At 46.1% G+C, this 13,488-nt stretch overlaps 1 protein-coding gene across 1 annotated transcript; it reads left to right on the top strand.

Annotated features, from left to right (window-relative positions):
* Positions 1–4,489: 4,489 nt before the first annotated feature.
* HTR1D (5-hydroxytryptamine receptor 1D) lies at positions 4,490–5,623 on the top strand. Its single transcript, XM_052635741.1, has one exon. It carries the CDS (start codon positions 4,490–4,492, stop codon positions 5,621–5,623), a length of 1,134 nt encoding a protein of 377 aa, XP_052491701.1.
* Positions 5,624–13,488: the final 7,865 nt, after the last annotated feature.

The following is a 13,488-nucleotide window of genomic DNA, read 5'->3' on the forward strand; positions in this document are numbered from 1 at the left end:
GGGAACACACTGAGAAGTTTCTCTGTCTTGTATACCTGGGAGTGGAATTACTGGGTCATGAGGTGGTTATTACATTTTTAGATTTATGACATAAGGCCAAATTGTTTGCTAACAAGTGTCCTCCAAAGTATACCTAACCAGTGGGAGGTGATCATTTCTGTTGCTCCCACCTTTACCAAATGACACGACACAACTAGATTAAAATTTTTTACCTACCTGCTAACTGAAGGCAGGAGCTCATTGTTTGAATTTCTGTTTTTTTACCTTATAATTTGAAATTACATCAGATTTCTGTTTTTTATCTTATTATTTGATGGGAGGGTTGACTATGGACCTAGAGTCTCTATCTCCAAAGGTAGCTGGATTGTGGGAAATTCCCCCAACTTTGTTCAAGTTGGGGAAGAATGGTAGGCAGGAGACAGCCTCCGAATCACGTGACTCCCAAGTGGCAGATATAAACAGTGGAATATTACTCAGCCATAAAAGGAACAAAATAGTGTTATTTGCAGAGACATGGATAGACCTAGAAGCTGTCATACAGAGTGAAGTAGAGCAGAAAGAGAAAAACAGATATTGTATATTAATGCTTCTACATGGAATTTACAAAGATTTGGACAGATGTACCAAATCTTCTGCAAAGCAGAAATAGAGACACAGATGTAGGGAACAAACTTATGGATACCAAAGGGTGAGTGGGGAAGGGATGAGCTGGGAGATTGGGATCGACATGCATACACTAATATGTATCAAACAGATAGCTAATGAGAACCTACTGTAGAGCACAGGGAACTCTACTCAGTGCTCTGTGGTGAGCTAAATGGGAAGGAAATCCAAAAAAGAGAAGACAGATGTATTCATATAACTGATTCCCTTTTGCTGTACAGCAGAAACTAACACAACATTGTAAAGCAGCTATACGCCAATAAAAATTAATAATAATAATAAAAAAAAGAATCATTGTGGCTTCCTACAAAGCTCCAGCCTGGCATTCCTGACCAAGGCAATCCGCACTGTCCTTCTTCCCAAGATGTCACCCACCAGCCTCCTGGGCCTTTCTGAGCCCACGCCTTTCACTGGATTGAGGTCATTGGAATGCCTGGAACCCAAGGAGTGACCGCCTGGGTTTGTGGGGCAAGCACACCAGCCTTCCGTGGGAAATGATGCCACCTTGCTCACCCAGACCGTCTGGAGGGAAGAAAATTCCGAACAGTCCAACCTGACTTCACATTTTCCCTGTGAACCAAAGGAGAGCTTCAGCCTGAGGCCTTTGGGGGTGGAGGATGGGACAAGGAGTGGGGTGGGGTAGCGTGAAGGAATCACCATTTTCCTTTATCTCCACGAGATCCCAAACCAGCTTCATGCCTAGAAGCAAACATGCCAGAAGGCTTTTCTTCCTGAACTGAGGCAGTGTGGAGAGTAGAAATGTCAGAGTTGACCCTGGACCCGGTTTTTCCACTTCCACCTGGTGACCTTGGGGCAGGTGACATCACCTTTCTGAGCGCTGATTGGTTCATTTGTCAGTTGGGGGCCATGGGTGGAGTGGGTCCCACCCTGGAACATACCAAGAGCTCCATCAAAGGTGCGATGCTAATATTCCTCAAATTCGGGGAATGTTTCAGAACAAGCAGCTTAAGAAGGGTTTTCTTAACTCAGGCTGTTTTCCCTCCTCTAAGCAGATATTTTTTTTAAAGACAAAGCACACTTTTGGGGCATGAGGGGGAAACTACCATCTTGTACGTTTAGCTTCTTATTGATTTAAAATCAATTGGTAGGGACTTCCCTTGTGGCTCAACCGTTAAGAATCTGCCTTCCATTGCAAGGAATGTGGGTTCGATCCTGGTCCAGGAACTCAGATCCCACATGTCATGAGGAATAACTAGGCCTGCGTACTACAGCTACTGTGTGCAGGGGCCACATCAGGAGAATTCTCGTGCTGCAACAAAAGAGCCCACACGACACAACAGAGCCCCTGTGTCCCACAGCTACGACCCAACACAGCCAAGTTAGTAATTAAATCAAAAATAAACAGCTCAACAGCCAGAGACTGAACTTCTCCAACAAAGCCCTGAGCCGAGCAGAAGGAAGAAAGTAGGATGACCATGATTCTTGACATCTCGGGCTTTTAGTGGGTTTCAAAGGCTGACCTTGCCAGGAGCAATGAAAGCCCCGCAGCAGTTCTGGTTGGCAGGTGGGGTGGCTCCTGTTTTGGGAAAGAAATCTGAGACAAGGACTTGCCCAAGGTCATACAGCACGGCTGGGGTAGAACAAGGATTAGAGCCTAGATGGCCCCAGTCCAAGCGAGACTCTTACCCCGTGCCCTGCTGCGCCCCCCCGCCGCCCCCCACCCCACCCCGCACGCCTGATCCTCTAATCTCTGCACTCCAGCCTCCAGGGCTCTATTCTCATCTTTCCAGCCACCAGGAATGCCATCCCTCTTGACTTTGACTACTGAGACCCTTCTCCTTAATGTAGTCAACCAACGGAACAATATGCAGTCCTTAAGACTGAAATTGTGAAGACTTCGCTGGGGGTCCAGGGGTTAAGAATCTGCCTTGCAAAACACAGGGGACTCGGGTTTTGAACCCTGGTAGGGGAACTAAGATCCCACCAGCTGCTGATATCACGTTTTTTAGAAAAGCATGTATATATAATATATATTCTGCCTTGCCAGCTCCATCCCAGGGTCCTTGACACTACATGTCTGCCTCCCTTCCTGGGCTGTGAATGCTCTCAGGGCAAGACCTGTTTGCTAAGTTGAGCTGGAAGAGATAATGATAAATGAATCATAGGGATTCCTAGTGGAGTCATAGCACTCCACACAAGATGAGGGGAGACACAGTAGGGTTATTGATGGGGCTAAGGGATCTTAGCATTCTTATTGCTGACCCCATACACCCAGGGGCTTCCTGCCAGACCCTGTAGACTTCAGATACCAGGACTTGCCCGTGTCCCAAATACTGAAACCCAGATTCAAGTCCACAGACACAGAAAAGCAAAGAAAATGATTCTTCAAGATTGTTTTGTGACTTAATTTCCAATTCTCATTTGCAAAGCCAATTTTATTTTTGTATTTCAAATTTCACCATGAAAAAAGGCACAGGATTTTTATTTTTGCAGTTAATTTTTTCTTTTTTTGGCCACATGGCTCGTGGAATCTTAGTTCCCCAACCAAGGATCAAACCCAGGCCCACGGTCATGAAAGTGAGGAGTCTTTATCATTGGACCACCAGGAAATTCCCTGCAGTTCAATTTCTTTGCTTAACGAAAAGGTATTGTTTGCACTTTTGATTTTAAGAGTCATACATGCTCACTCTAGGAAATTTGGAAAACTCATATGATATGAAAAAGGTCACCACCCCCTCCCCAATTCCTAGAGAAGTACATGGTAACAATTTGGTATCTTTCCCAGTGGCCTCTGTGTGTGTGTGTGTGTATGTGTGTGTGTGTGTGTGTGTGTGTGTGTGTACAGTTATTTTTGTTTAGGTTCCATTGTTGCTGAATAAATAGGATGACTTCTGATTCACAATGCACAGAGCTAGTTTCATGTACTTGTAAGAAACCTGTGATACGTCCAACAGCTGTGATACCGTGTCCCCTCTGAGAATTGTGGGGGTGGGGCTCCTTGCCCTCCCCTGTCTTCTCCAGACCCATGTGAAAATGCCAGTTTGGTTGCACGACTGCCAGCACTAAACAGTATCCTTTTAATCTTACAGTTAATCTCAAACATCTAAACTGTCCTTCTAGAACCTAACTCTGCTTTTTGTCTTTCCTTAACCCCCAGAACTTCTGAACACGTGCCCTTCGGGATGAACCCACAGTGATCTCTTTGTTTTGCCTTCTCCCAGCTTAGGCATTCTTCGAGTCTTGGTAACTGGAATGTTTTGTCTGTTCAGGCTCCAGACGTTTAGTGGGACAGGAACCAAAGTTAACTACCTCATGACACATGCAGACGAACCTGGGAAAACTGAGCTGCTGACTGCACTGTCTCTCTGAATCAGCTGGCACTTCTTTTTGTCTCTGGTTAAAAAAAAAAATCCCCAGAGGTGACCTGAAATCCAGAATCTTCTCAGAATAGAATGGAGGAAATTTTTAAGTTCTCATTAAACAGATTTATCTCTCAAGCTTTGGAAGGAGCCAAAATGCCAAAAGCAAGAATTCCAGAGCATTGCTGAGACTGTTTTGATATCCTGGTAAATGTCTAACAAATCCAGCATGTGTCCTCAACGCCTGATCAGTTGCTGGGCAAAGTTCCAGAACAGTGAGACATCTTGGGATTCATCTGATTTAGGAAAGACCTTTAACTACCAGGTGGTAGTCACCTCAGTGTTCTTTTAAACGGTCGAGTGTTGAGGGCTTTTCGCTGGGTTCTGTTCTGACCGCTGCCTCCCACCAGCGTGAAACAGAAGGATGACCTTATTCTGTGAGCAGGACAAGTGTGAAAGAAGGAGCTGTGTATGTGAAAGTCTGGGGAAAGACACAGCCACCGAGAATGTCCCCCCCAAACCAGTCAGGAGAAGGTCTTCTGCAGGGGGCTCCCAACAGATCCCTGAATGCCACAGAAACTCCAGGCGCTTGGGACCCAGGGACGCTCCAAGCCCTCAAGATTGCTCTCGCCGTGGTCCTTTCCATCGTCACCCTGGCCACAGCCCTTTCCAATGCCTTTGTGCTCACCACCATCTTCCTGACCAGGAAGCTCCGCAGCCCAGCCAACTGCCTCGTTGGCTCCCTGGCGATGACGGACCTGTTGGTTTCCATCTTGGTCATGCCCATCAGCATCGCCTACACCACCACCCACACCTGGAGCTTCGGCCAACTCCTGTGTGACATCTGGCTGTCTTCTGACGTCACATGCTGCACGGCCTCCATCCTGCACCTCTGTGTCATTGCTCTGGACAGGTACTGGGCCATCACGGATGCGCTGGAGTACAGTAAACGCCGGACCGTGTGCCACGCGGCCGCCGTGATCGCCATGGTCTGGGCCATCTCCGTCTGCATCTCCATCCCACCCCTCTTTTGGCGGCAGGCCAAAACTCACGAAGAGATGTCGGACTGCCTGGTGAACACGTCTCAGATCTCCTACACCATCTACTCCACCTGTGGGGCCTTCTACATCCCGTCCGTGTTGCTCATCATCCTCTACGGCCGCATCTACATGGCCGCCCGGAACCGCATGCTGAATCCGCCGTCCCTCTACGGGAAGCGCTTCACCACCGCGCATCTCATCACAGGCTCTGCAGGGTCCTCGCTGTTCTCGCTCAACCCCAGCCGTCACGAGGGGCATCCTCCTTCAGCCGGCTCCCCTCTCTTTTTTAACCACGTGAAAATCAAGCTTGCCGATAGTGTCCTGGAACGCAAGAGGATTTCTGCTGCCCGGGAGAGGAAAGCCACAAAAACCCTGGGGATCATCCTGGGGGCCTTTATCGTCTGCTGGCTGCCCTTCTTTGTAGCATCTCTGGTCCTTCCCATCTGCAGAGACTCCTGCTGGATCCCCCCAGCACTTTTTGACTTTTTCACCTGGCTAGGCTATCTGAACTCCCTCATCAATCCAATAATCTATACTGTGTTTAACGAAGAGTTTCGGCAAGCATTTCAGAAAGTTGTCCGTTTCAGGAAAACCTCTTAGTCTTATTTGATGGTGACTCTTGATACCTTTTATGTCCTGAAAACCAACTGGAAGTTATCTTTTTTATTTTTCCTGAGAGTTGGGTTAGTTCCGATATCTTGGGGTTTGGTCCAGTTGATAGAATTGTCCAGTGTTCTTTCTTGCTGTTTTGTCTTCACTTCTGAGCCATCAAAAGCTGGGCAGCTGTGTGAAAGAGGGCAAGACTTTACTTAGTGTAATATATTTTCATGGTTCATCCATGTTGGAAAGAATGTGACCTACAGGTTTCCTCATTGATGCAATTTGGGCAGAAAGCTGGCTGACTCTGTAGAAAGACCCCAAGTTCAAAACGGGAGGCTTTCTGATCTACCTAAGTTTTGTATGGAGGTCTAAATCACAAGAGTCAGACATGACTTAGCAACTAAACCACCACCACCACTAAAGAGAGTCAGTGAGATGAATGACCTGAGTTGAAACAGAATTGGAGTTGGATGGAGGGTTTCCATTCCATGCGGTGCCTTAGTTGGAAAATAACACCCAAGTATTTCTTCCACTGAGTCCTTCTTAGATTGAATCTCCTTTAGTTGTTCATGAGGAAAGAGTCAGCATTTGAGGTGCCAGTGATATAGAGTGATGGATACAGAGTAACAGAGAGAGATTCAGAAGCCAGGGGCAGGAGAGTGGATGGCTGGGACCAGATCAGCTACCCATCCTCCTTCTGCACCATCTGAATGTTCTGAAGTTACACAATTTACCCCCATGGAAGTGGACTGACAGAATTTGCACCTACCAGGCTTTCAATAGAACACCATTCTGAACTTTTTTCCTGAATTATTTTTTTACATCCCATTCTCACTAGAGATCTTAAGGTGTTGAGTCTTGTCAAATAAAAAGCATGAGACATCGTTATCAGTAAAGTCTTTGAGTAGTTTTTACTCCCTCCCTGGATGCAGGGACTTTTCAATTCAATTTAGTCTCTAGCATTTATTGAGCACCTACAACACGCCAGGCCCTGTGCCAGAATCCTGGTATTTATTGTTTGATTGGAGTCTGATAACAACGGTGCATGGTAAGTCACTTCAGTTGTGACCAACTCTGTGAGACCCTATGGACTGTAGCCTGCCAGGCTCCTCTGTCCAAGGGATTCTCCAGGCAAGAATCCTGGAGTGGGTTGCCATGCCCTCCTCCAGGGGATCTTCCCAACCCAGGGATTGAACTCCCGTCTCTTTATATCTCCTGCATCGCAGGTGGATTCTTTATCACTAGCACCACCTGGGAAGTCCCATAACAATGGAAGTCAATATAACATGATTAGAGCTGAGGACCTGATGCCTCAGTTCAAATCCAAGTACTACCAATTTCTACCTGGATGAATGACCTTGGACAAATTTCTTGATCTCTCTTTACCTCACATTCCTCAAATGTAAAATGAGGAAAATAATGGGTGGTTATTGTATATTTTAACACAGTGGTTGGTACAAGAGCTCTTATCATTTCAGAGATGCAGACACTCACCTGCCCGAGATTAAGCAACATAAAAATAATAGCTGTTATGTACTGAGTGCCTGCAACACTCCTCATATACAATTTCTGTCTTGCTTTCCGTCCTCGTTTCACAGATGCAATAAAGAAACTTGCCTGTGATTTGGGAAACGGAGAAAGGGGAGGTGTGACGAAGCTTCAGCGGAAGTTGGTTCAGAGCAAAAGGAAGGTAGGGGAGGTCACGCCAGGTGGAGAAAAGAGCAAGGACAGGGCCTAGGAGGCCTGTAAGGCTCCATGGGATCTCTGGGAACATGGAGGAGAGTCAGGAATACGGACCATCAGAAAGGGAGAGATAAGCAGGGAGGCCAAGATTGGTGTAGGGGGCGCACCCAGGGAAGTCTTGTGCTGACCCTTAAGTTTCTGCTGGGCATCTCACAATGTGTTTGCTCACCATCTGCATCAGAATCTCCCAGGGAGATTCTGTCAACCCTGAATTTCTTGTTCCCAATTCAGACCCACTACATCAGAATCTCTGGTAGTTAAACCCAGGAATTGGGTTTTAAATAAACCTCTCTTCACTTCTTGCATTAGGTGAATTCTATCCACTAGGTTGTTCCCGATTTTCTAAAGTTTCTAAAATGATTGCATCCTTGTCTAGGTCACCCCATGGGAGTGCTCCCTGAGCCCAGAGACATGTCTCTGCACCTTCACTCCTCTCCTCTGCTCCCTCATGCCCTTCCTGACTTTCCTCTAAGGCTGCACTCGTCCTCACCAGCTCTGTGTCACCTAGGGCCATCTTTCTGGTCTGGGAAAGATTAGGAAACCAAAGACTGGACAGGGATCTATGTACACACAGTATGTATCAGTGGTTAAGGGCACAGGCTGTGAGGTCAGAAATACCTGCAGTTGGAGCCCAGTTCTGCCATTTATCAGCTCTGTGACCTGGGGGCAAGTCCCTAATCTCTCCATGCTCCTGTTTCTTCATTGGTTAATGGAGTTGTCCGTATCTAAATCATAGGATCTCTGTGAAGATTAGATGAGGCAGTGATTTGCAAAATGCTTCTCACACTGAGCACTATAGCCTGACACTAAGTGCTCAGTGAAATGCTACCTGTTACTATTTGAGAACTCTGAGCCAGCTCCAAAAGAGGCTCAGCCTTCTTCAACTGTCTACGACAAAAGTTTTTATTTATTTCAGTTCAGTTGCTCAGTCATGTCTGACTGTTTGTGACCCCATGGACTGCAGCACTCCAGGCCTCCCTGTCTATCACCAACTCCTGGAGTTCACTCAGACTCATGTCCATTGAGTCGGTGATGCCACCCAACCATCTCATCCCCTGTCGTCCCCTTCTCCTCCTGCCTTCAATCTTTCCCAGCATCAGGGTCTTTTCAAATGAGTCAACTCTTCCCATCAGGTGGCCAAAGTATTGGAGTTTCAGCCTCAACATCAGTCCTTCCAATGAACACCCAGGACTGATCTCCTTTAGGATGGACTGGTTGGATCTCCTTCCAGTCCAAGAGACTCTCAAGAATCTTCTCCAACACCACAGCTCAAAAGCATCAATTCTTTGGCGTTTAGCTTTCTTCACAGTCCAACTCTCACATCCATACATGACCACTGGAAAAACCATAGCCTTGACTAGATGGACGTTTGTTGGCAAAGTAATATATCTGCTTTTTTAATACGCTGTCTAGGTTAGTCATAACTTTCCTTCCAAGGAGCAAGCGTCTTTTAATTTCATGGCTGCAGTCACCATCTGCAGTGATTTTGGAGCCCAAAAAAATAAAGTCAGCCACTGTTTCCATTGTTTCCCTATCTATTTGCCATGAAGTGATGGAACCAGATGCCATGATCTAAGTTTTCTGAATGTTGAGCTTTAAGCCAACTTTTCCACTCTCCTCTTTCACTTTCATCAAGAGGCTGTTTAGTTCTTCTTCACTTTCTGCCATAAGGGTGGTGTCATCTGCATATCTGAGGTTATTGATATTTCTCCCAGCAATCTTGATTCCAGCTTGTGCTTCATCCAGCCCAGCATTTCTCATGATGTACCCTGCATAGAAGTTAAATAAGCAGGGTGACAATATACAGCCTTGATGTACTCCTTTTCCTATTTGGAACCGGTCTGTTGTTCCATGTCCAGTTTGAACTGTTGTTTTCTGACCTGCATACAGGTTTCTCAAGAGACAGATCAGGTGGTCTGGTATGCCCATCTCTTTCAGAATCTTCCACAGTTTATTGTGATCCACACAGTCAAAGGCTTTGGCATTAGGCTGCACCATATGGGATCTTAGTTCTCTGACCAGAGATCCAACCTGTGCCCCCTGCAGTGGAAGTCCATTCTTAACCGCTGGACCACCAGGGAATTCTGGTAAACCTTTTAAAAACAGCTTTATTGAGATATAATTCATATACCATACAACTCATTCATTTAAAGTGTACAATTCCAGGCCTTTTAGTATTTTCACAGAGTTGTGGAACTATCACACATTCAGTTTTCATCACCCCAAAAAGAAACCCTTCACCCTTTAGCCATTACTGCCCAGTTTCTCCAGTCCTAAGCAATCAGTAGTTTGTTTTTGCTATAGATGGACTCTTCTGGATATTTCATAAATGGAATCATACACTATGTCACTTTGTGATTGGCTGCTTTTACTTAGCATAATGTTTTCACATTTGCCCATATTATAGCATATATCACTATTACATTTCTTTTTATCCATTGTATAGCTATACTATTTTTTATTTATTCATTCATTCATCATTGTCTACTAGGAATAATGCTGCTCTGAAATTTATGGTAAGTTTTTGTGTGGACATATACTTTCATTTCTCTTAGGTATATACCGAGGAGTCGAGCTGCTGGGTCACGTGGTTACTCTGTGTCTCCCCTTTGAGGGACTGCCAGACTGTTTTCAAAGTGGCTGCAGCATTTTGCATTCTCTTTAGGGTGTGAGAGTTCCAGTTTGCTCACATCCTCATCTGTACTCGTCACTGTGTGTCTTTTATGATAGCCATTCTAGTGGGTGTGAAATGGTATCTCCTTGTGATGGCTAACTTTAAGAGCCAGATAGTGAATATTTTCAGCCTCACAGGTCATATAACCTCTGTTGTAATTATTCAACTCTGCCACTGTAGCATGAAAACAGTCATAAACAATACATAAATCGATGAGGTTGGTTGTGTTCCAATAAAATGTTATTTACTAAAATAGGTAAGAAGACCTCTGCTCCAGAAAAGCAGGCACCCCTTTCCTTCATCTACCTAACCATCTCTACCCCCTTCTCTGGTTTTCTCTGTTATATTTATTACTGATGATGATACGTATCGGTTCTTGCTTATTGTCTGTCTGCCATCTCTAGAATGTCGGCTTCGTAAGGGTGAGGATCTTTATGTATCATAATTTGATCTCCAACACACTGCAGTGCCTAAACATAGTCGGTATTCAATTAACGTTTGTTTGTTTGAATGAATAAAATGTCGTTTCCAGGTTTACAAATGACTTATTCTCAAAGTCTTTGTCTTTAAAGTTTTAAGAGGCGGTGACTGGTTCCTGTGGCTGGAACCTCACAAATCATGAGCTTTGGTGTCAGGTAAACGTCAGTCAGACTCAGGGTGGTTCTGTCCTGAGTGTAGCTAAGGTAAGAGGTGAGGGAAGAGGCTAGGTGACCCCAGTATCCCGCTGGAGCTGGAGCTGGGGCTGACCCCTTAGCTTGCACTCAGCCCAGCCCCTCTGTCCTGCTCAGATGTCCCCTCCTCCACAGTCTCTACCCAGGGACAGTCAAAGGGAAGTCCAGCTTAGGAGAAAAATCAACTGTTTTCTGGGTTTGTTAGTATTACCTGAAAGTTGCCCATTTAGAAATCATGTCTGGAGAATTGCACACTAATTAGGTCAGATTAAAAATAAACTTGTTTTCCATGACCACAGAGGAAGCCTGTATTTGGGGGCCTTTCTCTTCTCCCCTCCCCCAACATCCTTGTCATGCTCCTAATTCTTTCACACTTAGTCACAAACACACACACACAGCATGGTGGTGGTGATGCCGGGGAGAGCAAAGCCTAGTCTAGGGCAGGAATTTGCTGGTTTCTGAGGCACATAGTGTGGCAGACACTGCAGATGCCCGTCTAGCAGCCAATCCTGTTTCCTTGCCCACAGAACCTCACAGCAGGTCAACTGGCAACATGCCATTTCCCCCACGAGGTAAATCCTGATTGGTTTAAACCAGTTGGAATACTTCCATTCTGTTTACTAGTGATTGGTCAAGGGATGGACATTGACCCAGTTCTGGCCAATGGGATATATAAGTAGGGACACCCCACTGGTCAGATCTGCCAGGGAGGAGGGGGTTCCCATGAGCTGCGAATTTAGGTAAAAAATGGAAAAGTACCTGGCAAACTGGGACAAACTGGTTATGCAAGGTGTAAGGCGAAACTAACAACACTGTAAATCAACTCTACTTCAGTTTTTAGAATTCATAAATAAAAAGACATAAGGGGAAGTTGTTAGTGGCTTTGGGAAAGATACTCCTTACAGGAAAAGAGAGACATGCAAGGGAAATAGGTTCTTCCTGCTTGAAAGCTGTCTGGTGAGGATGGGAAGCTTAGGCCGTCATCCTGCGATCCTGCAGGAAAACGCTGTGGATGCCCTGAAGGTGGCAGAGGAGAAAGAGCAACACCCTTGACTGAATCACTGAGGTGCCAAAGCATCCCTGGGACCCCCTGTCTCAGATTACTTGTTAAGTGAGTAGTAACCATCCTCTAACAGGAACACTGTTCGCTGGATTTTTCTGTTACTTGCTTCTGATAGCATCCAGACAGACACCAGGAGGACACACCTCTTTCTTGCTATTCGGCCCTCGCAGAGGTTGGATGGCAGCAAGGTTGGGCAGCACTCTCGGGTTGGCACGGGGTTGGTGTCTTGAGCAGGGATCTGGGGACAGCCAGAGGATGTTTCTCAGTGTGAGCCAGTCCGTGGGGTAAACAGCTAATGTTCACTGGCTGCTTTGAGAGGCGACCCAGGGATTTCCACGGCATCACGAGTACTCTCTGAGGTCTACGGGCTCAGGGAGGATGACTCATCCGAGGTCACACTCACATTAACTAGTTTGAATCTAGGTCCGTCCCATCCAAAGTGCATACTCTTTTCTTTCTCTTCACAACACTGTCTTAGTTACACCTCGAAGAAGGGACACCTCCTAGAACATTCTTGGTGACAGGGAGATCAGTGCCCATGAGACGCCCAGGCCATCTTGGTCAGCACTGACTGTTCTTCCCTCTGGCCCAATTTCTGGTAACTTTCACTTTCCTGTGCCTTTAAAAAATAATAATAATAATTTTATTTATTTATTTTTGGTTGTGCTGGGTTTCCGTTGCTGCTTGAGCAGTTTTCTCTCGTTTTGGCGATGGGGGCTACTTTCTAGTTGAGGTCCATGGGTGTCTCATTGCAGTATTATCTGTTTCAAGCTCTAGGTGTTCGGGCTTCAGCAGTTATGGCACACAGGTTTAGTAGTTTTGGCTCCCAGGCTCTAGAGCAAGGCCTCAACAGATGTGGTACATAGGGTTGGTTGCTCCACAGCATGTGGGATCTTCCTGGACCAGGGATCGAACCCATGTCCCTTGCACTGCCAGTCGGATTCTTTATCACTGAGCCACCAGGGAGGCCCTGCTTGTCCTTATCTTGACTTTCTGAAACCTGGAGGCCAGAAATGTGTCTCCTCAGGCCGATCAGCCTCATATCTCATCATGACTTAACCCAGGGAGGAATTGAAGTTTGACTTCTAGTCAAACTAAAAGTGCCAGCTCTTTTTAAAAAATATTTATGTATTTGACTGCGTGGCATCTTAGTTGTGGCATGCACAAGGGCTTCTCTCTAGCTGTGCACACGGGCTCCATAGTGTGGGCTCAGCAGTCGTGGTGCCCAGGCTCAGGTGCCCTGTGGCATACCGGATCTTAGTTCCTGGACCAGGATTTGAATCTATGTGCCCTACATTGCAAGGTGGATTCTGAACCACTGGGTCACCAGGGAAGTTCCTGAAAGTGCCAAGTGTTATACACACCTAGAGTTTTTCACCTGCCCGCACTTTCCCACCCCCGACCCCTGACTCTATCTCGGCATATTAGAGCCCAAGGGGAGGACTTTTCACTGATCCATGTTACATTTCTTCTTATAGATTCCTACATATTGTTCTGAAGATTAAGTGGGCTTTGAATCCTCATTATTTCAGCCTCTATATTTGCTCTCTCTCCCAGCTTTGTGTGATCCTTGTAGCAAATGCGTCCCAAATCTTAACAAACTGTTACATCTACTGGGGACAGGGTCAAGGCCCTTGGATGACCTTCTTCAGGCTAGGATCCCTAAACATAAGAAGGATCACTCTTCTGGCAAAGGTACTGGTACTACCCTTCC

Source organism: Budorcas taxicolor, chromosome 2 (assembly GCF_023091745.1).
Source record: "Budorcas taxicolor isolate Tak-1 chromosome 2, Takin1.1, whole genome shotgun sequence".
NCBI classification, from domain to species: Eukaryota; Metazoa; Chordata; class Mammalia; order Artiodactyla; family Bovidae; genus Budorcas; species Budorcas taxicolor.